General features: G+C 38.9%; 1 protein-coding gene across 2 annotated transcripts in view; it reads left to right on the top strand.

Annotated features, from left to right (window-relative positions):
* LOC136864372 (dual serine/threonine and tyrosine protein kinase) overlaps window positions 1-26636 on the top strand; it is a 331375-nt gene that overhangs the window by 25833 nt on the left and 278906 nt on the right. For both annotated transcript variants that reach the window (XM_067141287.2, XM_068226255.1), the window contains exons 3-4: window positions 7959-8272; window positions 22772-22966. In XM_067141287.2, the coding sequence (XP_066997388.2) occupies window positions 7959-8272; window positions 22772-22966 (509 nt within the window). The remainder of the gene's footprint in view (window positions 1-7958; window positions 8273-22771; window positions 22967-26636) is intronic.

Below are 26636 nucleotides of genomic sequence, written 5' to 3'. Positions count from 1 at the left end.
CTGCAACTCCTCCGGTTTTAGTCATTACAGGTACAAACATCACTGGCACACGACTGGTTTTTAAAGTTCAGTTACTGCAGCAGCTTTTCAGCGCAGACTTCTAGACGCGATTGCACTGTCATTTATTTATTCGTCATAGACTTCTTGCGATGGACGTGATCGTGCAGTGCACAGGACTGCCAGCTCTTAACCTTAAGAACTAGTCATACATTGTTAGGTGCGGCAGTGCTACTTTTGAACTTTTGGACAGTGACGGAGCAAAGGGGATTTGGTGGGCATAAGCCCTCAGGTCAGGGCCACGAAGCGGCTGTTGGCTCTCTAGCATTCTATATTGTAATAGCAGCGCATTCAAAACGCTGAAGTAATTTATCATGCTGGCTAGTAACAAAGCCATTGGTCTGCATTGGTTAGGTCCGGCTAGTCACAAAACCATTGGTCTGGATTGGTTAGATCTGTCATGAACGTTGTTCGCGATGCGCTACTCGCATATAACTGGGTTAGCGAACGGACTCAAATAAGATTCAAATCCGCGACGTCCAGGGTATAATAAGCCTACGATATGACGAGTAGCAGGTATATGAACAAATGTAAATATGAAGAGAAATTGCAGGAGAGTCTGTATAATTCATAATTCATTAATAATAATAATAATAATAATAATAATAATAATAATAATAATAATAATAATAATAATGGGAATGTTAGAAAGAATATTTCAAAGAAAGAATCAGAACATTCTGTGTTGTGTTGAAACTTGTAAGCAAGAGTAGTGACTCAATCTTACGAAAGACATTGTGTAAGCTAAGTGAGCATTTCTTCTGGAAATGTACGATATCACATGTAAGGGACACATGGACAGCTTCCAAACTTTTCTAGAATGTCATGTAAAATTGCAACGTGATAGGGAGGTTGCATGTTAAGGAACCAAACAAAGAACAGCGATACTGTGACGTGTACGAGTGACTAGTAGTGGTGACGCATTGCTCAGTGGATTGTTCTCGAAGGAATAGAAGAAAATGTATAGACTAGTATCTCGTAAACAAGGCTTTTGACTCTCAACTTCTTCTGTGTGTTGGCCGAAGGCCCTGTCCGGGTGAGAACTGATAGTTAGAGGGCCAGGGAGGCCTGCTGAGGGTGCTGGTAGAGTTTGGGGTAGAGCCGCAAGTGTGTTCGCCAAAGTATTTGCAAGTTAGAGAAACAATAGCCTCTTAAGTTAAGTGTGACTCGTCATTGGACATTTGTAGGGTTTTCACACCAGTAGTCTATTGGGCGTTGAAATCTAATCAATATAAACAAGCAATTATTCTTATTTGGGGAAGTTTTGCCTCACTGCTGAAGTAACGTTCCCTGGGACGTCAGCGCAGAAGAAAGAAGAAACGTTGGAAGAAGACTTCTGCTGTACGGAGATCGGCGACATTCTGTAGTTAAGTATTCATCTAGTGAACATATGTATTTTTACATTGCAATATAGAGACTTGAAAGACTTGCAGAAAGATCTGAAGATTGAAGAGAGTTTCAATGGCTAAATGGTGTCAAAAGTGTATATGTGATTGTAAATATTTGTGTATTTAAAGGGTCTTAGAATATAAGTGAAATTAATCTTTGCCAATCTGATTGTATGCTCCCAAAGTCCCCATCCTGTCCCATCCTTAGGATATGGCCGGTCCGGCTAGTGACAAAACCATTGGTCTGGATTAGTTAGGTTAGTGACAAAACCATTATGCATGGATCAAGCAAACGGTGTCATCGCCCCATCTTAGGGTTGGGAAGTGGCTGTTAGGCCTCTAGCATTCCATACGGCGATTTGATAGCAGCAGGAGTGGTCATGTTTACAGGGGTAATATGGTGATGCCAAGGAACAGACCGCTGGTACACACACGAAGTATAGAGAACAGTTGGAGGTATCACTACCCTTTGATAGGGATCATTTGTCAGTACAGACCATAATGAAACTCATAATTATGAGGTGGAGGTATCTAAAGCACAGGTCCTACTCCATTCTCAGCTTCGGGAGAAAGAAAGCTCTTTGCTGGCTGCTTGGCAGATTTTGTATTGAAGACTTACTTTCCTGCTGACGTGAGGGTGCACAAATTTTTTAAGGCTGCCGGCATGCTCTATCCTCCCCTACCTGGCGAGTGTGCCGTGCGGTTAGGGGCGCACAGCTGTGAGCTTGCATCCGGGAGATAGTGGGCAGTACCTTAATTAAGGCCGCAGCTGATGCCTTCCCACTCCTAGGCCTTTTTCCTATCCCATCGTCGCCATAAGACCTATCTGTGTTGGTGTGACATAAAGAGAGTTGTATCCTCCCCTTCATTAAGGTAAGTTTATTAGAAAATTATTTGCCGGGCTGAGTGGCTCAGACGGTTAAGGCACTGGCCTTCTGACCCCAACTTGGCAGGTTCGATCCTGGCTCAGTCCGGTGGTATTTGAAGGTGCTCAAATACGTCAGCCTCGTGTCGGTAGATTTACTGGCATGTAAAAGAACTCCTGAGGGACTAAATTCCGGCACCTCGGCGTCTCCGAAAACCGTAAAAGAGTAGTTAGTGGGACGTAAAGCAAATAACATTATTATTATTAGAAAATTATTATCGTTTTGTATTGTACAGTGTTTTGTTACAGATTGCATTTAGTTGTGTTTTTATTGTGCGGATTGGTAACGGAATGCATTTCACTTGATTGTTGGGAATTGCGTACCGTATCCAATTGTCTCAGCTAATGGAAGTGCTACTGCATGCTTTAGTAATGAAGAATGGCGCATGAGAATTTTATTCGGTTATAGAAGTAAATGTACTTCTGGGAGCTTGTGGGTGGGTCTCTGGCTTTTGCAGTGAACATATCTTTCATTTACAAGGTATTCTACATAAGATTTGTAATATTTCAAATCCATTATAATGTTATAAACCTTCTGCTGCACATACCAAATATGAACAGAAGTTTATTTCTTTCTTTTTTACTTTGTCTTCTTTTTATTTATTTTTTATTTAAAGTGTCATCTTTTTTAAAAAATTTGGATGTATGCAATTTGTTTTTGAACCAAAATAATGTGTAATGAATGAGGCTTGCATCATAGTTGTTAATATTTCCTTCTGCTGTCACACACTTGCTCATATGTGTGTCCATTTCTGCATGGTGTGAGCAACTATCTTTTCCATTTCCAGATAATCTTTGGACATTCTGTAAAATGCTATAAACTTGATGTCTGATTCAATTGTTCTGTTACGAACAGCCTGCACTTGATATTTCTCTCTGTATAAGATGGCACTAATATTCCCTTCATACTGCTCTTCATAGTCTGCGGTATTGGTAATAGTCAACTATGTCTTCATCTGAACTACTACTTGACATGTTGCCAAAACCACCTTCAAGAATATGTACTAAACATGTTTCAATAACCACACACAATTTTACTATGTACTACGAAACTGTTGACTGATCCAGATTCAGTCATGTTCGTGTTAGAATGGAGAACACCAGTCCATTGATTTTGCAAACCGGCTGCAGAATAGTTTGATGTGAAATCGTTTTCAAACTTAAGTTGCTAAACAGTCGACCCCTGTGTGGAGGGCCTTAACCTCTCTTTCGTGAACTAGTTTGTAAAGGTATACCCATCTCTTCAAGTTACTCTTTATTGCTGACATGTGGAGATATTTAAAACTATTGCATACTGAAGTACTTTAGATGCAAACTTTATTGAGGGTTAGCTTAATTGGACACTTTTAGGAAATATTTGGAAGAATGTAGTGTAATATAAAAATGTTAACTATACTTGAGGAAATTGAACCAATATGCCAATTAATGCCTTCAGATCATCAGAAGAATTAGTTTTACCTTTCTTTCTGTCCTAGATCATCTGATGTTGAAGGTAAACATACTGTGATCTTAAGCAAGCATAACAGAAGGCTTACAGCTGTGGAAATGTGCATTCAAATAAGAACTAGAGAACAACTAGTGTCAGTATCGACTGCGAAACATTGTTAACAGAAATGAATGCTTTTACTACATAGTTCTTCCTAATGCATGTGATTTTTTTAGAAAAGTATATTCTGAACATAGAGCACAAATGTGATTTACAAATTCAGTGGCTGTCTGTAGAGTATTCTTATATTTGCGTGTGTTGTATTTGCAACACCGAGCAGTTATGTTAGCAAAATGTGTCAGATAACCTCATGTCATCTTTACTAGTCATATAATCAGGATTTCGTTTAGAATGTGTTGTTTGTACACAACTGATGAAAAGATGGCAGACCGAGCTCGATAGCTGCAGTCGCTTAAGTGCAGCCAGTATCCAGTATTTGAGAGATAGTGGGTTCGAATCCCACTGTCGGCAGCCCTGAAGATGGTTTTCTGTGGTTTCCCATTTTCACGCCAGGCAAATGCTGGGGCTGTACCTTAATTAAGGCCACCATCGCTTCCTTCTCAGTCCTAGCCCTTTCCTGTCCCATCGTTGCCATAAGACCTATCTGTGTCAATGCGACGTAAAGCCAATAACAAAAAAAAAAAAAAAAAAAAAAAAACCGATGGCAGGGATACATTACACAGTGACGCATTGCTTCGACAGTAATTTCTCTCGGTTGCAAAATCGCAGCTATGGGCATATGCGTTTTATGAGCTCTGAGAGAACATTGAAGCTGCTCACCATGAGGTTAGGGTCATACAGCTTGCATTCGGGTGATAGTGGGTTTGAACTCCACTGTCGGCAGCCGTGGTGACAGTTTTCAGTAAATTCTCATTTTCACACCAGGCAAATGCTGCGGCTATACCTTTAAGGCCATGACTGCTTCTTTTCCATTCCTAGCCCTTTCCTATCCCATTGTCATCATAAGACCTACCTGTGTCATTGCGACATAAAGCAAATTGTACAAGCTGCTGCTCAAAGAGAGCCAAAACTTCACAGTGGTTTTTCAGTATTCATAACTTACATTGGTAATTGCACATCATTTCAACAGACAACATTTTGTTTTATTACATTTTATGTAGGGTTTTTTCCCCCTCAAAAGTACAGTGTAATTTTACGTGAAAAATGTCTTTATTTTAACTGGAATATATATTGATTCATTATAACCATATAGTTAGTGTCATTACAAGGAAAGGCATTGCGGTTAAAAATGATCACCATGCCCCACAGCCTCAAAGAAATGATAAGACATGCAGTGCCACACTTCAAAGGTTTTCATCAATGCAAGGATGGGGAAGATGGCAGCCGTTGGTCTTAATTAAGGTACAGCCCCAACATTTGCGTCATGTGAAAATTTATAACTTAGGTTCTTCAGTCTGCCAAAACTAATTTGGAGTAATAAATTTATAAACTACATGAAAAAGGAAACATATGGTAATAGTAATATATTTGAAAAAAAAAAAAAAACCCCTCAATGAAAATGGAAAACCACAAAAAAATAAAAAAAATCTTCAGGGCTGCTATTGGTGGAATTTAAACCCACCCTCTCCTGTATGCAAGCTCACAGGTATGCGACCCCAACTGCATGGCCAACTTGCTTGGTCCAAACAAGTTTCTTATTGTTCATAGGTAGCAATTTTGTTATGAAAATATTTGGTAGTCTATGTAAAATTAGATGTTCAAAATATTCTGTGCATAACTCACGTTGATTTTGAAAAGGTATTATTATGTAAAATTAAAAAAATAAAATGTCTTTTATATGCCTAAATAAAACTTCTTTTATATGCCTAATACAGAATTTTCTTCCTGGGTCCTTCACTACTACTAGTAGTAGTAGTTTGATTGAACTATTTTAGAGTGTAATATTTTGTTTTGTCAAGTGATTTTTAAGTCTTGACTGATTTGAATCATTGTGAAACTGGAAAACAACAGTTTGAATGCAGTCTTGCCTACCTATTTGAGCCTAAACTTTCAGTTTTATAATCAGTAACTTATACCTGAGTATATGTTCTTTATTAGATAGTGTAATGTAACCTGTAACTATCCTAATATTAATAATAATAATAATAAAAATAATAATGATAATCATCTACCAGTTGATGACCTAACTGATGATGATATTAATGCCATAAATGCTCATTCCCGAGTAAATCAAGTAAAATTCACATTCAAAAAAGTTGGTGTGAACGATGTGAAGCGAGTAATTTACTCCCTCAAGTCAGATGTTCCAGGTAATGATGACATACCATTATCTTTCATAAAAATTATTATTGGTGCAATATTACCTATTCTGACGCATATATTTAATCATTGCCTCGTACAGGGAGTATTCCCAACTGTGTGGAAGTACGGTATCGTCATTCCCATTCCTAAGAAGAATTCTCCTAGTTTCCCATCAGATGATCGCCCTATATCCATTCTCCCACCCCTTTCCAAAGTACTAGAACGCTTGGTACACGAAAAAGTCCTCACTTACTTGACTAACTACTCACTAACTACATTACACTAACTACTAACCTATCTGGTTTCAAGAAAGGACACAGCACAACGACTGCCCTACTGAAAGTAACTGATGATATCCGACACGCAATGGACACTCGACAAGTGACTGTACTGGTTCTACTTGATTTTTCTAGTGCTTTTGATACTGTTGTTCCTCAAATGCTACTTTCAAAATTGGATTCATTAAATTTCAGAAAGACGGCAATAAACTTTTTCAGTTCGTACCTCAAAAATCGCCGTCAGTGTGTCAAAGTAAATAATAGCAGATCTGAGTGGCTTAACAAACCCCTCGGTGTCCCCCAAGGGTCTGTACTTGGACCATTGCTGTTTGCAATTTACTTACACGATGTTGCCAAATCGATTACTTATTGCAAGTATCATCTTTATGCTGATGATGTGCAGATCTACTACTACTACTACTCAAGAACTGATAAAATTCAGAGTGCTGTACAACAAGTTATCGCAGATTTAAGTCTCGTAAGTAATTTTGCATTGAGTAACAATCTCAGAATTGATCCTCTTAAAACGCAAGCAATAATCATTGGTACTTTGAAAAACTTACAAGTCTTAAAACAGTACGAAATTCCTCCTGTAGCACTAAACAATACGATTATTCCATATTGTGAAACAGTCGCAACATGTGACGAAAGTGTGCCAAAGGATATATCAAAGCCTACATCCCCTGAAGCGGTTTAAAAATATATTTCCTTGGTCCCTGAAAATAAAGCTCATTCAATCACTTTTGTTTCCAATTCTCGAATACTGTGATACAGTTTTTATTGATATCAGTAACGAGCAAGGCATGAGACTGCAACGTGCCCAAAATGCATACATCAGGAATGCATTTGACATACGACCATATGCCCACGTATCCCCATACTATAGACAATTATCTTGGTTACGACTGAATGACAGATGTAGACTCCATGCAATTACTTTAGTGTATCAAGTGCTTTCTGAAAACACTCCTCCTTACCTATCCACCTGATTTCGCTACCTTAGTTCCCTACACCTGTTCAATACCCGGTCAGGCTGTACACTAGAAATTCCTGTGCATCGAACTGCAACCTACAACAGATCGTTCACGATCACCGCCACGAGCTGGTGGAATGAACTCCCCAATGACATCAGGAAAGCTAAATCTAAGACAAAATTTAAAATCCTTTGCCAGCGTCATCTTATAAGCACTTCCAGTCTTTCTTAAGTGTGAATGGGATGCATGAATGAGAGTGAATATGGTTGTTTATTGTAATGTGTTCCTGTTTATACTTTACTTACTTTAGTTAGTTTAGTTAGTGATACTTTATTTGCTTTAGTTATACTTTAGGTTGTAAAGATTTCATATGTTTAAATTTTATGTAAAAATTATATTGTATATACATGAAGTGGTTAAGTGTATTAAAGGGCCGGGAGCCCTAACTTCGCCACAATAAAGACGCTTAATAATAATAATAATAATAATAATAATAATAATAATAACCTCGTAATCATTTATATGCATACTTCTAATGGTTGGTTAACATGGAATGTAGCTACATAATAACATTTTGTCTTGTCACAGATGTTATAAGAGAACGATTCTTCCAGCCCTCTGTAGCAGGGAGATTGAATCACATTTTGAACTGCCATCCAGCTTTGTTACTACTTGGTCAGAACTGTAATGCTAAAGCAGTATTAATCAATGCCTTGTTTGGAGAAGAGCTCTTCCCCTACAATGAAGAGTCTTGGCGGTGGGTGCGAATTTCTTGTGGAAATAAAAGTCGCAGCTCAGTTGTTCTGAATCTAAATTTTAAGGAGATTGAAGTGGCACAGACAGCTGAGAAGACATGGCTAGTTGTACCTGTGGAAGATCTGAGAAGACCGGAGAGTGAAAAGGTAGCCAGTTTTTTTAACTCTTTATAACATTTAAGTTTGACTGTTTTGATTTGACTGACAGTAATAGAATAGAAATACTTATCATCTACAAGATATACTCCAATTATAGACGATGTAATAATTTTAAATCAGTAATGCTAAGTTATTAAACTTCATTTACCAAAAACTAAAATATTAATATTGTGTTATTGTTTGGGTGATCTGTCCATAGACTTGTTTGATGCTGCGCTCCATGCCGCCCTGTTCTGTGCTAACCTTTTCATTTCTCCAGAACTACTACATCCTACCCCAATCTGTTTTTCATATTCATACCTTCATCTACCCCTGTCGTTTTACCATCTAGACTTCCCTCAAAAACCATCTGAACAAATCCTGGGTGTTGTTGGATGTGTCTTATCATTCTGTCTCTTTTTCTTATCAAATTTTGCCAAATCGTTCTCTCACCAATTCAATTCACTAGCTCCTCATTTGTGATTTGATCAACCAATTTCAGCTTCAGTATTTTTAAAAAACTTACCTTTCTTTCTGAGCTAGTTATCGTCCATGTTTCACTTCCATACAATGCCATGCTTCACACAAAAGTCTAATTCCTATATTGATATTGGAGGTGAGCAAATTTATTTTCGTAAGAAAGGTCTTCCTTGCTTGGGATAGTCTGCATTTTATGTCCTCCTTACTTCTGCCATTATTATTATTTTTCTATTTGCTTTACATCGCACAGACACAGATAGGTCTTACGACGATGATGGGACAAGAAAGGTCTAGGAGTGGGAAAGAAGCAGCCATGACATTAATTAAGGTACAGCCCCAGCATTTGCCTGGCGTAAAAATGGGAAACCACGGAAAACCATCTTCAGGGCTGCCGACAGTGGGATTCGAACCCACTGTCTCCCGAATACTGGATACTGGCCGCACTTAAGCGACTGCATCTGCCATTATTAGTTACTCTGCTACCCAAATAACAACATTCATCTACTTCCTTTAAGATTTCATGTTCTAATCTGAAATTCCCTGCATCACCTGACTTAGTTCAACTGCTCTCCATTACTTTTGTTTTGGATTGATTTACATACATCTTGTGTCCATGCCATTCAGTAGTTTCTTCAGATCTCTTCTGCAGACTCAGATAAAATAACTGCCATTGGCAAATCTCAGAGTTTTGAATTCCTCTCCTTAGATTGTGATTCCTTTTCCAAATTCCTTTTTGATTTCCTTTACTGCGTGTTCTGCATAAACACTGAAAAGGAGGGGAGACATGCTGCAGCCTTGCCTTATTCCTTTGTCCATTGCTGCTTGTTTTTCATAGCCTTTGATTTTCACTGCATTATCAAATGCCTTTTCTAGATCTACAGCTGCCATGCACATGGACTTGTCTTTCTTAATTCGAATCTCTAAAATGAGAGTCAGGATTGCTTCAAGTGTTCCTAATTTCTTCTGAAGTCAAACTGATCTAACCCAGCTTTAACTTATCTATCCATTCTTCTGTAAATAATCTGTGTTAAAGTTTTGCAAGCATGAGAAACTAAACTAATGGTGTGGTAGTTTCCACACTTGTCAGCACCTGATTTCTTGGGAATAGGTATAACAACATTGTCTATAATGAGATGGCACTTCTTCTTTATCATACATCTTGTACACTAAATGGTTAAACCTCGCCACATCTGCCTCTTTAGCATAATGGTTAGCACAATTAGCTGCCGTCCTCAGTGGCCCAGGTGCAATTCCCTGTATTGCCAATGATTTAGGAATCGCTGGAGGGCTGGTATGTGGTTAAATTGGTACATGCACCTCACCTTCATTGGGGGTGTATCAGAAAAGAGCTGCAGCACTTCAGGATGAGGACATGTATTTACTTTTGCCATGCCATGCTGGCTTATCCTAAGGTCAGTAATTCTGAGGGTATGATATCAATTCCAGGTGCCTTGTTCCTATTTAGCTCTTTCAAAGCTCTGTCGAATCGTGACCTCTTAATTGGGTCTCCCATTTCATCACCATGAACAGCCTCTTCTTGTTCTGAAACCTTATCTACTTCTTTACCTCGATACAATTAATATGTTCCTGCCATCTTTCTGCTTTGTCTTCTTTTGCTCGAAGTGGTCTTCCATCTGACCTCTTAATGTTCATACACCTAGTTTTCTATTCTCCAAAGGTTTCCTTGATTTTCCTGTTTGCAGCATCTACCTTTGTTATAAACATACAATCTTCAACATTCATGCACTTCTCTCAGCTATTTTTCCTTAACTGATCTGCACTTTCTATCAGCTTTATTCTTTAATCACCTGTATTCCTTTCTGCCCTCCTCATTTTTTTCATTCTTGTATTTTTGCAATACATCAGTCAGGTCTAATATCTCCTGAGTTATCCACAGATTCTTATTTGATCTTGCCTTTCTTCGTAACCTTTCTTCAGCATCCCTCCTTATCTCATTCTTTATGACTGTCCACTCTATCTATTGTTTCCTTCAGCCTTTTCATTTAGTCCTTGTGCAACATGTTCCTTAATACAATCTCTCACTATTTTCTTTCAGCTTATCTAGATCTCATCTTCTTGTATTCCTTTCTTCAACTTCAGATGACATTTCATGACCACCAAGTTGTGGTCAGAGTCCACGTCTGTACCTGGGAAGGCCTTGCAATCCAACAATTGTTTTCTGAATCTCTGCCTAATCATAATGGAGTCTATTTGATACCTTCCTGTGTCTCCGGGTCTTGTCCACGTGTACAGCCACCGTTTGTGGTGTTTGAACCAAGTATTAGTTAGGACTAATTTATGATCAGTGAAGAATTCAACTAGCAGACTTCCCCTTTCATTCCTTTGTCCCAGTCCAAATTCTCCTACGGCATTACCTCCTCTTCCTTGGCCTACCACTGCGTTCCAGTCTTCTATCACTATTAGATTCTAATCTCCATTTACATATTGTATTACATCTTCTATCTTTTCATGTATTCTTTAGATTTCTTCATCTGCTGAACTAGTAGGCATATAGACCTGCACCGTTGTGGTGGACATTGGCTTGGTATCTATCTTGACAATAATAATTAGTTCACTACGCTGGTTGTTGTAGCTTACTCACTGCCCTATTTTCTTATTCATTATTAAAGCAACTCCTGCATTTCCCATGTTTGATTTTATGTTTACAGTTTTCTAATTGCTTGTCCAAAAATTCTGCTCTTCCTGCCAACATAATTCACTTATACCAACTACATCTTATTTTGGTCTAGCCATTTCCCTTTTCAGATTATCTAACCTACTGGCCTTCGGTTTCGAGGGCCCCAGGTTTGATTCCCGGCTGGGTCAGGGATTTTAACCTTCATTGGTCAATTCCAGTGGTCCGGGTCTGGGTGTTTTTGCTATCCGCAACAAACCTGCAACTCACACACCACACACAACACTATCCTCCACCACAATAACACGCAGTTACCTACACATGGCAGATGCCCCCCACCCTCATCGGAGGGTGTGCCTTACAAGGGCTGCACTTGGCTAGAAATAGCCATGATATAGATATTGATTCCCATAGGCCAAGCAGGCATCAATTTTTGATAACGAGACAGTCTCTCATAGTGCATTGGCACTGCTGGTGGCTACAATTAGCCTACGCAGTAGCCTCCACGGTATGCACTAGCCAGCGTCTTGGTAGGTGTGCTAGGTACCAACTGATGAGCCCAGCCTAGCACACGGGGGCAAAACGCTGGCAACCAGGAATGAGTTAGCTGGAAAATTTATAATGACCAATAATGGACCATTTATATTGGTATTAGAAATAGCCACACAAAATTATTATTAACACAGCTAAGCTATGTTAAACATTATTGCAGTCATATCAGTCAATCATCCAGATTGCTGCCCTTGCAACTTCTGAAAGCCTGCTACCCCCCTTTCAAAGAAAGATTTGTTAGTCTGGTCTCTCGACAGATACACATCTAATATAGTTGCACGTACGGTTCAGTTACCTGCTTCATTGGGATCTGCAAGCCTCCTCAATGTGGTGAGGTCATATGGTTCACAGGGGAGGATATTAACATTATCAATTTAAAAAACAAAACAACAAAACAAGTTTACATGATTACATTTGGCTGGTTATCAGGGTCATTTAAACTAAAATTGCTACTGAGAGAGGTAGCATGCTTTACTCTTGAATAGATTTATTAAACTACTATTTTTAACTCTCTGCAAGTTTATGCTTGTTTGAGTTTTCTACTCGACGCACAGCCCGCTAGTGTGTCAAACTTCACAACATGGCCTCTTACAGTGCAGCTTCATTCATAGAATTTTTCAGTACTCAGTTCACTGCACTTCACGTAATCGAGACAGTCTTACTCAGTGCTGGTGGAACTCCCGACTGACTCATAGGTTTCTCAAGACAGGATTACTATTGCCTGTCTAGCACAATACATATACTGTACATATACTAGCGAAAGATTCTCATAATTTCCCTTCCAGATTATTCTTGGCGTCTTTTCTAATGTTACTCAGTTTCCGGATTCTTCTTGGGAGCTATCTTATCGCGAATGTCAACAGTTTGCAGGGGCTATTGTTTTGCTTGCCATTGGCCACATATTCATCATCCATCGTCACTAACCTGCATTTAGTGGTTACTCAGATGGCAGATTCTCTATAGTCTTTTCTGAAATGCTCTAAAAAATGTTAGAACTTTAGTACATTATTCCAGTCTGTAATAATGAATGTTTGCCCCAATTTGTCCTCGTAAATTCTAAATTTGTCTTCATATTGTGATTTCCATAATTTTTGAAAACTCATTCAAGCTTATTCATCTACGAGTGTCATTCTAAGTCATCTTTCCACTGACAGCTTGGAACATACCATCTAGTTGAGCAGCTCATCTCCTTATTGTCAAGTCTTCCCAGCCTAAAGTTAGCAACTTTTTTTTCTTACCACTACTCCTTTTTGGAAATCACCCAGAACAAATAGTTTTGCTGTCTTTTGGATCATTTCCAGGTCTCAAATGATGTAATACTACTCTTTTGTTGGAAATCACCCAGTACAAATTGTGTTACTGTACTTTGATGTTTTCCATTTCTCAAATCAAGTAATCCTGGTGGTGGTTCCCATACACTGGAACCGTACCCTTAATATCAGTGACTTACATGCCTCTCCTTTACATCCTTACTACAACCCCTGGATACCATCACAACTGTATGAAGAAGTCCGTAATCTTCATTATTTACACGCTGTTTATGGTGATTATCTCAATGAAGGTCTTGCCTGATAATTAACACCTAGGTACACATGGGGTAATTTCACTCCAACACAGTAATTGAACAGAGGGCTTTTTCTCATGGTGGAACAGTCTAATTTTTCATACCATTTACATTGTTGCTGCTGTGCTGGCATTGTAGCCTTCGGCTAGCCTCCTTGCTCTCATGGCCTTCATTGTCCTAGTATATATAAATTTCAGTTTTAAATTCTCCACTTTAGTGGGAAAAGAATGGAAAATATCCACTGATTCTCTAAGTTTGTTCAGATACCTCAGTGTTGTGAAATGTCTGGAATATTTACAGGCTGTTCTTGTATATCTCAGTTACTGAACAGCAAACCTGTGCCTGGTGTAACTACGGACAGGAGGAACTCTGGGAGTGATGAGCAGACCTGTGTGTTCATAAGGCACTTGATTACGGCACCTGAATGGCATTTACACACCTAAAACATGGTTTTAAAGACATTCCCATTGTCTCACAGAATGCCTCGTAGTCTTGCGAAGAGAATGGAGTGCCTAATATCTTAGCTGATCCACTTCATGAACCTCGCTCTGACCGTCTCCAAATTCTTTATTGTTATGGTGGCATCGTAGGTTACAGTATTAAAGCTACTATCTTATGAGGGAGCAACACAAGATTTGTGGGAATGATAAATTCTCAAAGTTAAGTAGTTGAATGCCTTTGTCACTGTGCTAGTTATATGAAAGTGTACCTCTGTAATAGTTACTCCAAAATCATTCACTTCACTCACATTCACCAGTTCCGAATTACCTATCCCATGTCTTCTTTTAACTGGCTCTCTTTATTTGTTTTTGTGAAATATTTAATTGAAAGAGCAGTCTTACAAGTAATGAACTTGTCCGATGAAGCTTTTTAGACAGATCATTTGAGGCGTCTAGTATCAAAACCGGCCAAGTCACAAAATTTACGAAAATGAGTTAAGGTTATAAATTTGAAGTAGAAGTACAGCACTATCAGGTGAAATAAGAATATGCTTTAAAATCGTCCATGTCTTCATGTTATAGAGCACTGAATTCTCGGTCGTGCAACAGAATCGGCCAAGTCATGCAGCCAGTGAATTCAAAACCGGCCAAGTCAAGGAACGAGCGACAATCTTTATGATGCAGCATTGTTGTCTGGAATCTTGTGTTGTTACATTAAGCAACAATGTGATAATATCAGTAGGCAAAATCGTTCCTTGTAATGTATATTCTTTGAAGTCATAATATTTTGTTTTTTGTTCGTTTGCAACACTGATTTACGTATTCGCGGGCTTCTTACCGTCATTGGCGCCAAAGCAATCCTATTTCCGGTGTGCTCGTATTTTGTCATTATTGTGTGCTGTAACGTGGATATTGTTCCGAGTGGTGAACTAAAAGATTTGCTTTCATACCTTGTAAAATTGTACAAAATTGCAAAAAAAAAAAAAAAACGGCCAAGTCAAAATTTAAATTAACAAAAAAGATGGGTTAATTACGAGTTAGATTTCTCAAAACAGCAGAACTTAAATATTAAACCATTAAGGATATAACTGTGAAAAAAAATATTTTCTGACCATCATTGCTTTGTCTCTACAGGTTTTTCGTCCATATTGAAAAATATGCCTTGAGTGACTTGGCCGGTTTTGATACTAGACGCCTCATTTATCAAATGGCTAACTTGTATTGAACAGGTGGACTTTATACAGTTAAATTCTTTTAGAATCTTACCTTACCGGGAGAGTTGGCCGTGCGGTTAGGGGTGTGCGGCTGTGAGCTTGCATCCGGGAGATAGTGGGTTCGAATCCCACTGTCGGCAGCCCTGAAGATGGTTTTCCGTGGTTTCTCATTTTCACACCAGGCAAATGCTGGGGCTGTACCTTAAGGCCACAGCCACTTCCTTCCCACTCCTAGACCTTTCCTGTCCCAGCATCGTCATAAGACCCATCTGTGTCAGTGCGACGTAAAAGCCACTAGCAAAAAAAAAAATCTTAGTTAGAGCCATTCTTTGTACCATGTTTTCTATAGGTTATGTCAGACAAGGGAAGTTCAGTATGATTCACCACAAATCATTTGGGAGTGTTTTCAAAAGTTGTCAATAATTTCAACATACAAGTAAGGTTCACTCATATATTTCATGAAATCTAGAAAAAATACAACTCTACATGGTGTAGACTCCATTTCAACATAGTTGCCAAGAGCATTAGAATATTTCTCTCAGCATTTCACAAGGTTAGATATGACTTTGTGGCATTTATGTTTCTGTCCTGCAGTAGTGAAAAGCTATTTGATTTCTTTTCTTTTCCATTTGAGTTACCCCAAATTTTGAATCTTTTATAATCTTTGATGCTAGCAGTTTTTATCCATTTTTCAGGCCCTTGATTCTGTCTTGATTTTATTTTCAGTTACATTACACTTTCTCAAAATTTGTTCTACTCCCCTTCCATCATGCTTGCATGCATTTGTACTGCTTAACTTGCATTCTTTTTCCTCCTCTGTAGTAAAATTATACATTTTTTTTCCCATTGTCTAAATATTGAATGCGACAGCTTTGCAGCAACATTATGCATTGAAGAAACACTCCAAACTATGTCAGCAAATTTTGTTATGGTAAGCATTTGATGATGTATGAAAAATGATATTCTTGTTTTAACCATTTAAGTAAACCAGTTGACTGTTTGGTACCTCAGTGCTGAGTTTTTGCATTCGTATGTAAATTTTTTTGTAGAAGCCTCAATTTTTAACTTATCAGTGAGGTGATTAGCTTAAAATGTTTATAAATGTTGCTTCTTTATAAATCTAAATGGAAATGGAAAATCCTACACTTATGTTCAATATTATTTTGAGAGAAAACAAAATTACACTTTTGTGCCCATGCGCACATTATCTTTATACAAAGTAAAGAGCCCACAAGAATATTATTTCCTCAAATCCGTAGGCAACTAATACATGTAACTTCTTAGAAGTGCGTAAGTTGATATTTTAATATTTTGTAAACCTGGAATGTTGTGATAGTTAAATGTTTTCTACTGGTTGTTTGTGATGCAGATTTGTTCAACTATCTGCACCAACTCCACTGGCAAAAATGTTTTTAAAAAATGGATGATTTTTGGGTTGTCATCAAACAATACTTGGCCCTCGGAGTCTGTCACAGTTACGTGAAAGTCTGGTGGAGAAAAGTAATCCATCCACCACGAAAATGATAAAAAAACTTTTGAACTCAGCGTGTTTTTCTTCTTTCGTTTAAAAGGAGGCTCTGTTTCTTTCACACATACAATATTTTCGGCACTCTCTGTATCACACTCACTTTCAAAATCGCTTAACAATTCATTAAAATCATAATCTCCTTCTTCACTTTCCACTGTGGTTAATAACTGAAAGATTCTGTGATCCAAAATAACATCGCTGCAAGATCAACTACCTAGATTGTTATTCCGCCAGTTTGTTTACATTACAGATGAACTCCGCAGACGTCTACAAAAAGCTCTGTAAGTTACTTCCTGAAGCTGTAATCTGTGATCAATTAGTTATACATAATGCCCAACAGATGGCAGAACATGTCAGAGATCAAATTGGCACTCGAGAGTGAACCTGGGAAACTAAAAGAATTAAAGTTCTCGCTCACATTCGTCTATAGGCGGGTAAAGAAGCAAAAAGAGCAAGGTTAATGTGAGTAAAGAAGACTGGAAAATATAGTTAACACTGTCATTAAATCAGGAAAAATTGGAAGTAATAGACTGAATACCTGGTGCAAAGAAGAATCTTTCTATTCTCAAAGGATATTCCTGTCCTTCCTGATTTCTAGACCACCTACTGCAATACAGATTTTTTCAAAAACATTTCTCTGAACAAAACCATAGAATGTTTCCAGATTCCACTTGGTACTGTACCATTTCCTGTCTTTGTTGCCGACTAGACTCAGGGTTCGGTAAAGCGGTGGTCCCGTTCGATGAATTTTGGGCGACTCAAAACCTAATCTAAACTTATACTAATGAGTATATTGACAGGAAGAATGGACATATATATTGAAATGAGAAATGCTAATGGGGTAAAATGGATTTATTAATCCTGAGAAAAACATATAAATGGTCCATGCTAATTGGAATAGTATAATAATTACTGAAATCGACCTCAAACCATTCGTAAATATAATTAATTACTCTGCATAAAGCACTTACCTGAAATATAATTTAAACAACCAAACAAGATCGGGTTCAGACCCGTTATATTACATTGACCTCGTGATAATACAGGAGAATTAGTCGTCAATATAATTAAGCTGATTAGTTAAAATTTTAGCAATTACAATTTAATGAGTTACCAGCTGACGATTCAACAGCTGTTATAAAAACGGTCTCTGACCATAAAAAAAGATGAGTAAAACATCTGCCGACAAAAATTGCCAATTTACATAAATTTTGACGACTGACGTAATTGACGAATAAAATAATTGACCTATCGTATTTGAATGTTTGACTACTCCGGACAAAAACCATAAATGCAATATAATTGCCTGTAGGCCTTGTTGTAACACAACGTCTCTCTGATGAACCGGTAGGACTAATACATTTGTGAAATAGCTAATACAAATATTTACTTTCCATCTAAATTGCGGATACAAACATATAAAGACACTATGGGTTTGGGTGGTTCCCTAATAAACTTATGTACTACACAGCTTCGACCATGAGCTCGCGGGCTCATCAAAGCAGTCCAGGCAGAACTGGATATCAATGAAACCAGCTGACGAGCTGACATGCACCAAAATTTACACGACGAGACATAAAATCACATGACCAATGCAAAAGATCACACCTGTGGAAAGAACTACATACAAATATATATACACAATAATGATGATATATGGGGAGTCGACCTTGTGATATGCAGACGGCGTCAGATTTTGCGTCTTACAGACAAAAAGTTGTCAGTATTCTCGGCTCTGTAACAATCAGCTGTTGAGGAAAACAAATACTGAGCTGTCGAGGGAAGGCACCCTCAAGGCAACTTTTACTTTCACACAGAAGGGGAGACATATTCTCTGCCAGTGGTTCACCTGACTAACGGTACTGCAAGTAGTCAGGTCTTGGCTTGCTACACAAATATTCTTTAGGCAAAACAAATGAAAAACACATTCTCTACTTAGCCGATGCATTCTTTACATCTCTCTGCCTGCTGATTAGCACTCACATATCTAAGGCTCCCTCAATTCTCAAAGGCATATCTTGCCTTAACACATATATTAGGCCTCATTTCAAGCCTCAAGCATATCAAGCCTCTCATCTCAACCATCCTGGGTTCATCCCCAAGTTGCATCCCTGACTTGCCTTCCCGCAGTTTTAAAAGAAACTAACTATTTCAACGAAGGACAGGCTCCCACACCAATTTCCGAGACAGCTGGAATACTATTAATATAGCATGCAGAGAATTACCTGACTAACATTATGCTGCTAATTATGTGAATTACCCAACGCTGTTGGCGGATGGCCTTTGTTCATATCAATGACTCTCTTCCCCAAATAACTACAGCAGACGTGGAATAACATAAATACACACAAGCAAAAATGAACACAAACTGACTAAGTAATCCTAAGGCGTGACCCTCTACTACCCTTTTAACTAAAATAAATATGTACAAGTGGCATAGGTGTAAAACATCCACACCCCCTTAGCCAAACATTTACCGTTACATGAACAAACCAAACTACAGCTATAATAGCTGATATTTAACATGAATAAATAGTAACTAATTTCCCTAACCTGAATGTACTTTTCCTATACGGATATCATGCCATTTAATATTGGATTTAGGTACTTGTCTTTTGTAGTCAGTCGTCATTCACCCCGGTTTCCACAGCCACATGTCTAGGCTGTTTAGCTGCTCATAATTCCAGTGCTACACATTGGTTGGCAGGTCCAGGCGTTGATACCACATTCATCCATGGTTGTCTCCTAGGTTTCTGCAGAATACAAGTAGATTAGCACCAACTTCTTCACCGCTGAACGTGTACACATTACACAACGCCGATCCTGATGTTTGGCTGCAATTGGCTCAGCCTACACATAGATGTTAGTCCGAAATATGTGACATCAGTTTAAGGGTTCAAACCCAATCGACATAAGTTTATGTAGCGGCTAAAATGTACGAGACGCACACGATGCACATGTAACCCGTTCACGAACCGCTGTGAGATATCAGTCACAGTTCGAGTGTTCATCAAACTCAAGGGCAGTGCTCGAGCTTAATTTGATTTTATAAATCAAATCTTCGGGTGACCAGCCCGTGGTCCATCAATACAGCGAATAATAATTTAGGATATTATATCTGTATTGTAATTGTCTTGCTCGTGATGGATATAAAGTTAAATATAAACGCCCACAGGTGTATAACAGTCCTTTGGTAATACAAAGAAAGTCTCCCGTTCGCGGACAAAGTGTTACTCGCACCACCAAGTTCAGAAGAGTGAAGACGCTTTCCCCACCAGGGTTCCTTAAGTAAACTGCCTACCTCTTTGTATCACGAGGCCCACCCACGGCTAACGGCGGCTGGGTGGCGGTTGACCAGCTTTCTCCTTGTCAATGACTTTTCGTTCAAATGTAATTATTAAATAGAGACTCAAGAAGACATTATTAGGATCCAAGAGTGAATGATAGTTATAACTGCAGGTGATATTTAGTTTGGAACTGTAGAATTCTACCTTAATGGGGAAATGATCGCTGAAAATCTCGTGATGCATTACTGCGAATTCGAAGTTGTTCATCCTGGCATCTTGTTGTGGAGCTCCCTTCGTTTGAATCTAGCCACTCCCACACAAAAATCAGTAAAATTTGAAAGTTTGAACGCGGGTAGCGTGCCTAGTAACCATGGCAACGACTCGCTTCGAATTCAAACTGGAGAGCTACCCTCTGGAAAATTCCATTCCATACCGCTCCCAGCTTGCCTATAATGGAACTTCAGAGTTCGTACCTGCTTCTTGCATGTGAATAATTGATGCGTTGCTAAGATGACCATATTACATACATTAAGGCATTCAGGGAATGGCTCAGTACCATGGGAAATATCTTGTCACTAGACAAGTTTTTGCTTTCAACAGTGGGAATATTTTACTGCTGATTAACAAGAATTCTAGTAGATAATAAAAATAAATTCACATTTTCCAGAAAATCCAATATTTTATTTTCTTCCCTGTGTTTCTGGAACTGGAAATGCCTATATCAAGAGCATTATTAGAAAAAAAGTGCTGCTCATTGTGCTTGGTGCCAGAAAAATTTGTTTCTATCATTTGAATCAACATACCGGTAAGTCATTTGTGACCGGGCGAGTTGGCCGTGCGCGTAGAGGCGCGCGGCTGTGAGCTTGCATCCGGGAGATAGTAGGTTCGAATCCCACTATCGGCAGCCCTGAAGATGGTTTTCCGTGGTTTCCCATTTTCACACCAGGCAAATGCTGGGGCTGTACCTTAATTAAGGCCACGGCCGCTTCCTTCCAACTCCTAGGCCTTTCTTATCCCATCGTCGCCATAAGACCTATCTGTGTCGGTGCGACGTAAAGCCCCTAGCAAAAAAAAAGTCATTTGTGCTTCACTCTTATTTCATACTGAAAGTTGTTATTGGTAGTCTTGCTGGGCTTAGTGGCTCAGATGGTTGAGGCTCTGGCCTTCTTACCTCAACTTGCCAGGTTCAATCCTGGCTCAGTTCGGCGGTATTTGAAGGTGCTCATATACGTCAGCCTCAGGCGGTAAATTCACTGGCACGTAAAAGAACTCCTGTGGGACCACATTTCACCACCTCGGCATCTCTGAAAACCTCAAAAGTAGATAGTGGGACCTAAAGCCAATAACATTATTACTGGTAGCCTTATCTAGACACTCTAGCTATTGGTACCTGACTCATTGCACTGAACTGATGCAAAAGTGTCAAATTGCTGCTTCTGGCTGCTTTTCTTCACATGATTTATGTACACATTATGGCCTAACAATTCAAATTATAGTTTTTTTTAAGATATTTAATCTCTTGGAGAAATTTCAGTATAGATTTCTTTGAGTACATTAGTAGTTTTCTTGCAAGGTAGTAGCTGTTCCCAGGTATATGATTTAGTTAGTAGGGATGGGTGTAAAATAATGAAGGAGCTACTAACTGTTTAGGCTGTGTGAAATGAGACAAACTCAGTAAAAACTTTACATTTTGTTAAATGTTCGCTCTACTGTAAAAACTTTACATTTTGTTAAATGTTCGCTCTACTTCCTCAGAAGTGGTCCATGACCATCCTCAATTGTTCTGATAATGCCTCAGTATACTTTAACTACTTTCCCAAAAGGTTAATAATGTAAAGCAGTTTTTCAGACCATAGGGGACTTGTGATAAATACAGGTGCCTTCCTGACAAATAATTTCCAGGAAATATTTCAAAACGGGAAGGAAGTGTGATAGAGCATTTTGTTAGCACATGGGATAGATTTTCATTGGAGAAACTTAAAAATCTGTAAATAATAATCATTGTAAAAATTCAGTCTTGTTGAACAGCCTTTTCCACTTGATCCTATGATTTATGGAGCAACCAATTTCATCAAAATACTGCTCATTTCATTTTTTGCTGTTTACATGTTCCATTATTACAAACCAAAAGTATTTTTCTGCAGTACACTCAGAATAAATGTTCATCCAAGTTTTCCTGTGATTGACATTTGATCTGTGCAAGGCACTTTGTAGACTATTCCTCTTTCTTGCACATTTACAAGGTGTCTCATTATGGCAAGTCTCCCTTTTTATTGTGTTCTACTTTTCTGTGTGAAACAAAGATTTTGTTAATACATTATTATTATTATTATTATTATTATTATTATTATTGACATGGTACTGTATAGGCTTTTGGGCTTATGCACTTTACGTTTCTTAAGAACCCTTTCTCGTGGACAGTCGATGTTCTTCTGATGACACAGAGCACAGTTCTCTGCGAAACGTAAAGAAATTTCAACTTATATTCTTGACACTGCATAAGCCCAGAAGCCTATACAGTATCATGTATATAAGTACGGGCCGTGAAAGCATCAATAGCAACATTATTATTATTTTATTATTATTGTTATTATTATTATTATTATTATTATTATTATTATTATTATTATTATTATTATTATTATTATTAAACTAGTCCTCTAAGCCTTAACATTATGAAACAGCATTACCATTTTTATGAATGTTGATGTTTTTCTTCGTGCCTGATTTTGTTTCACTCTTAACTTTGTTTCAGTGTGGACCCTCAAGTGATGATAGTGTTAAACTTATGCTTTTTTTTGCTTTCAGATTTCACAGGAAAATGTAACGATGCTAGAAGTCTACATAAGCCACCCTCTTCTGCAAAATAATGTGCAGTTAATTGTCCCTCCTGACCAAGACTGTTTGGACAAAAAGGCCTTTAAAAAAATGTTGGAGGATGATTTAAGAGCTGTATTACCAATAGTGTTGTTTGCAGTGGGTGGGGAGGCTTTATCTCCTCAGGTAAGAAGCATAACTTTTGTAAATACAAAGGCCACTAGGAAAGTTTTGCAATGTGAGTGAACGCTTTAGACTTTTTCAAAATAATTTCTACCACACTCAGTACACTTCTCCATACATCGAAACCAGTCACTGAACCAACTGGCAACCATGGGGCCCTTAGCTGATTCCTGCCATTGCTTACACTTACTTGCGCCAGGCTCCTCACATTCATCTATCCTGTCCGATCTCCCTTGGTCACTTGTTCTTTTCCAACCCCGACGGTATTAGAGCATTACAAGTAATGAAAATAATTTTCTCCGTATTGAAAGAATCTTAATATAATATAAGAAATTTATTTTAACTTCAACCTATTCAATACAGTATAAGATGTTAACATATTAGTTAAACATGCTCAGTATTAGAGCATTCAAGGCCTAGGGAGTCTTTAATTTTCACGCCCTTCGTGGCCCTTGCCTTTCTTCGTCCGTTACTTCATTTTTCGAAGTGACGGATCCCTTCTTTTTCTTCTTTTCTCTCTCTGTCTACCCCCTGTGGGTGGGGGATGCAGACGAATGCACCCACGCGAATAAAAGGGGCAACCAAGGGCTGATTGTATTAGAACCATGAAACTACTTTTGATTAATACCATCACGCGGGGAACACCATGGGTCGCCTTTACTTGCGAGTAGTACCACTATATTAGGTACACAATAGGTTTGTGATTAGTAGTAGCAGAGAGTGGGTCACTGTGGGTTTCCAGTACCCGTGATTAGTACCATTGTGAGAAACACCACGGGTTGGGCGTTGCCTGTGATTAGTACTACTACATGAACGACACCGTGGGTCTGCGTTGCCTGTGATTAGTACCCACTATATCAGGAACACCACGGGAATACCGGCACCCGTGATTAGTACACCTAGGTGAGGAACACCATCGGTTTGCGCTGCCTATGAGTGGCGCCATTATGTGAGAAACACCATAGGTCTGCATTACCTGTATGACGTACAATACTTGAGAGTAGTACCATCATGTGTGGAACACCATGAGTCTACGCTACTTTTGATTAGTGCCCCAACATGACAAATACCATGGTTCTACTTTACTAGCGACAAGTACCATTATGAGGGGCCGTTGACCTGGATTTTGGACCTGTTTAGACAACAAGCATCCTCGATTCAGGATTGTGCTTTAGAAGTGGTCCCTTGGTCAGTAATACTATTTTTTATGATAGTTTTTTTTTCATTTTTTGGCACCATTTCACTCAATGTGCCCTTTGTTCCTCTGAAAGTGAATGGGGCACCCAAAGGGAACAAACCTTTCTAACATGGAGATGTTCATGTAGAATTGAATGAATAGCTGGTACAGGGATGTGGAGGGTCTCTTCTACCTGCCGATATGTCAGCTGCCTCTCTTGCATCAACATTTTCCTCACAGCTTCAATGTTTTCCTCAGTCACTGATTCAGATGGTCGCCCAGAACGAGGATCGTCTTCTACCCAAAAATTTCCCCTCTGGAACTCTTTGTACCAGCGGAAAATTGTTGTCCGATGTGGACAGTCTTTCCATAGCACAGGAGTCATTTTCTCCAGGCACTGGTCAACAGTTAATCCACAGGCAAAATTGTAGCGGATAATTGTGCGGTATTCACCTTTAGACCACACTGACATCTTAACTTGCTTTCAATCCCACTGCTTGGTAACAACTGGTGTGAAGGTCGCACCTTGCTGTCTTCTAGACCGGTTTTCACCCCTCTTTTCATCCCTCACCATAACAGGGGTGTTCAGCCAACCGTTTTTGCGTATTGCAAAACTTTCATAGTGCCCTATGTATTACCTTATAAAAGCAGAAAGTAAAGTTTCTAGTGTTGACATCCATCGGAAAGTAAGGTTGTCAGAAAGACTACTGATTACTTCTGAATTCAAAAGTTGAAGTAGTTGAGCTTTGCCACCATTAATTATCTCAGATTGTGTCCAGTGATTAGGAAATCCTATTCTGCTGGTAGACCTTACCTCATCAACACCTGAAATCATGCCTTTGAGGATACAGTAAACCAGTCACTTGTATAATGAAGATAGTTGAAATACTTTTCTACAGTATATACGCAGATGAGGAATATGTCCATGGTATCCCCTGCCTGTTGTAAGAGGTGACTAAAAGGGGGCTCTCAACTTGGGAGGGTGGGTTGGGAACCACAGGGCCCTTAGCTGAGTCCTGGCATTGCGTCCACTTACGTGTGCCAGACTACTTGCTTTCATTTATCCTGTCCAACCTCCCTTGCACAACTCTTGTTCTTTTCAGACCCTGAAGGTATTAGAGCATTCGAGGCCTAGGGAATCTTTCATTTTCATGTCCTTCTTGGCCCTTTGTCCGTGTGGATTGCTGATTAGAATTCACCCACGGTAACCTCTGCCAGTCATACAAGGTGACTAAAAAGGAAAGCCGAGTGACTCCCGGGATAAGGAGTCCTCCTCCACCACATCAATGGCCTCTAATGAGGGCGCATGAGCAGGTGAAGGTTCAGGGCAATATCCTGCCCTTGGGATGGGAAACCGTCCCTAAAGGCGGAAGAACCTATAGGTCAATGATATGAGGATGCAGAAAGCGACGGGAATCTACTACATTAAAGATCGTAAGGATACCCCATGTATAGTAGCCATGCTGAATTCTAAAGATAGAGTTGATTCTACTGATCATGGAAATCGGAAGCCAAGATCTGGCAGGAGTGGGAACAACAGCGAGGTCTCTCCGGTTGTCATCCCACAAAATCCTCGCAAGGAAAGCAATAAATTTATTGGCACATGTAATGTTAAAATATTGCTCAAACTGGGAAGATTGGAGGAACTAAAACATTCAGTGGTGAAGAACAGATTGGATGTTCTAGGTGTATGTAAGACAAGATTGGCTGGCAATGGTGACTTCAGATTTAAGGACTTCAGAATAATTCATAGTGGCAACAATAGAACCGGAAGTAGTTGAGTGGCAATTGTATTGAGAGGTAAATCGGTCCACAATTTCAAACACCTACCATATTAATGATAGAATCCTAATGGTGAAAGTAAAAGCCAAACCAGTAGACTTGGTCTTAATACAAGCGTATTTCCCCACTACCAACAATAAGGATGACGATGTAGAACAGATGTATGAAAACATTGAAGAACTATTTGAAATTGTGGACAAGAACGCCAATGTGATTTTGATGGGTGATCTAATGCTTCTGTAGATTCAAATGAAAATGTTTAATTCAGTGGTAAATTTGGTCTGGGAGAAACAAATTCAAGAGGCAGAAGACTGTTAGAATTTTGTGAGCAGTACGAGTTGGTTATATCAAAGAAATGTTTTGAGGTTCGCAAAAGAAGACGTTATACTTGGAAGGCCCCTGGAGATACAAGGAGACACCAGATTGACTATGTAGTGGTTAAACAGAGGTACAGAAATAAAGTGAAATCTAGTCATAGTTATCCAGGTGCTGAAATCGACAGTGATCACATTCTTGTTGCAGCTAAATGTGATGTCAGATTTAAGAAGTTCCAAATACTCAGAGACAAGGAGTGGTGCCTAAATAAACTTAAAGATTCTAGTGTGTTTCAAACATTCAAGAGTGCTACGAAAGTGAAGAAAGGTAACTCGGGATGGGATGATATAAAAAGTGGTTTAGAGATACCTGCCACAGAAGTTCTCTGTAGAGCAAAAT

This window comes from Anabrus simplex, chromosome 2 (genome assembly GCF_040414725.1).
Source record: "Anabrus simplex isolate iqAnaSimp1 chromosome 2, ASM4041472v1, whole genome shotgun sequence".
Lineage (NCBI taxonomy): Eukaryota > Metazoa > Arthropoda > Insecta > Orthoptera > Tettigoniidae > Anabrus > Anabrus simplex.
This window is presented reverse-complemented; position numbering and strand designations above follow the sequence as displayed.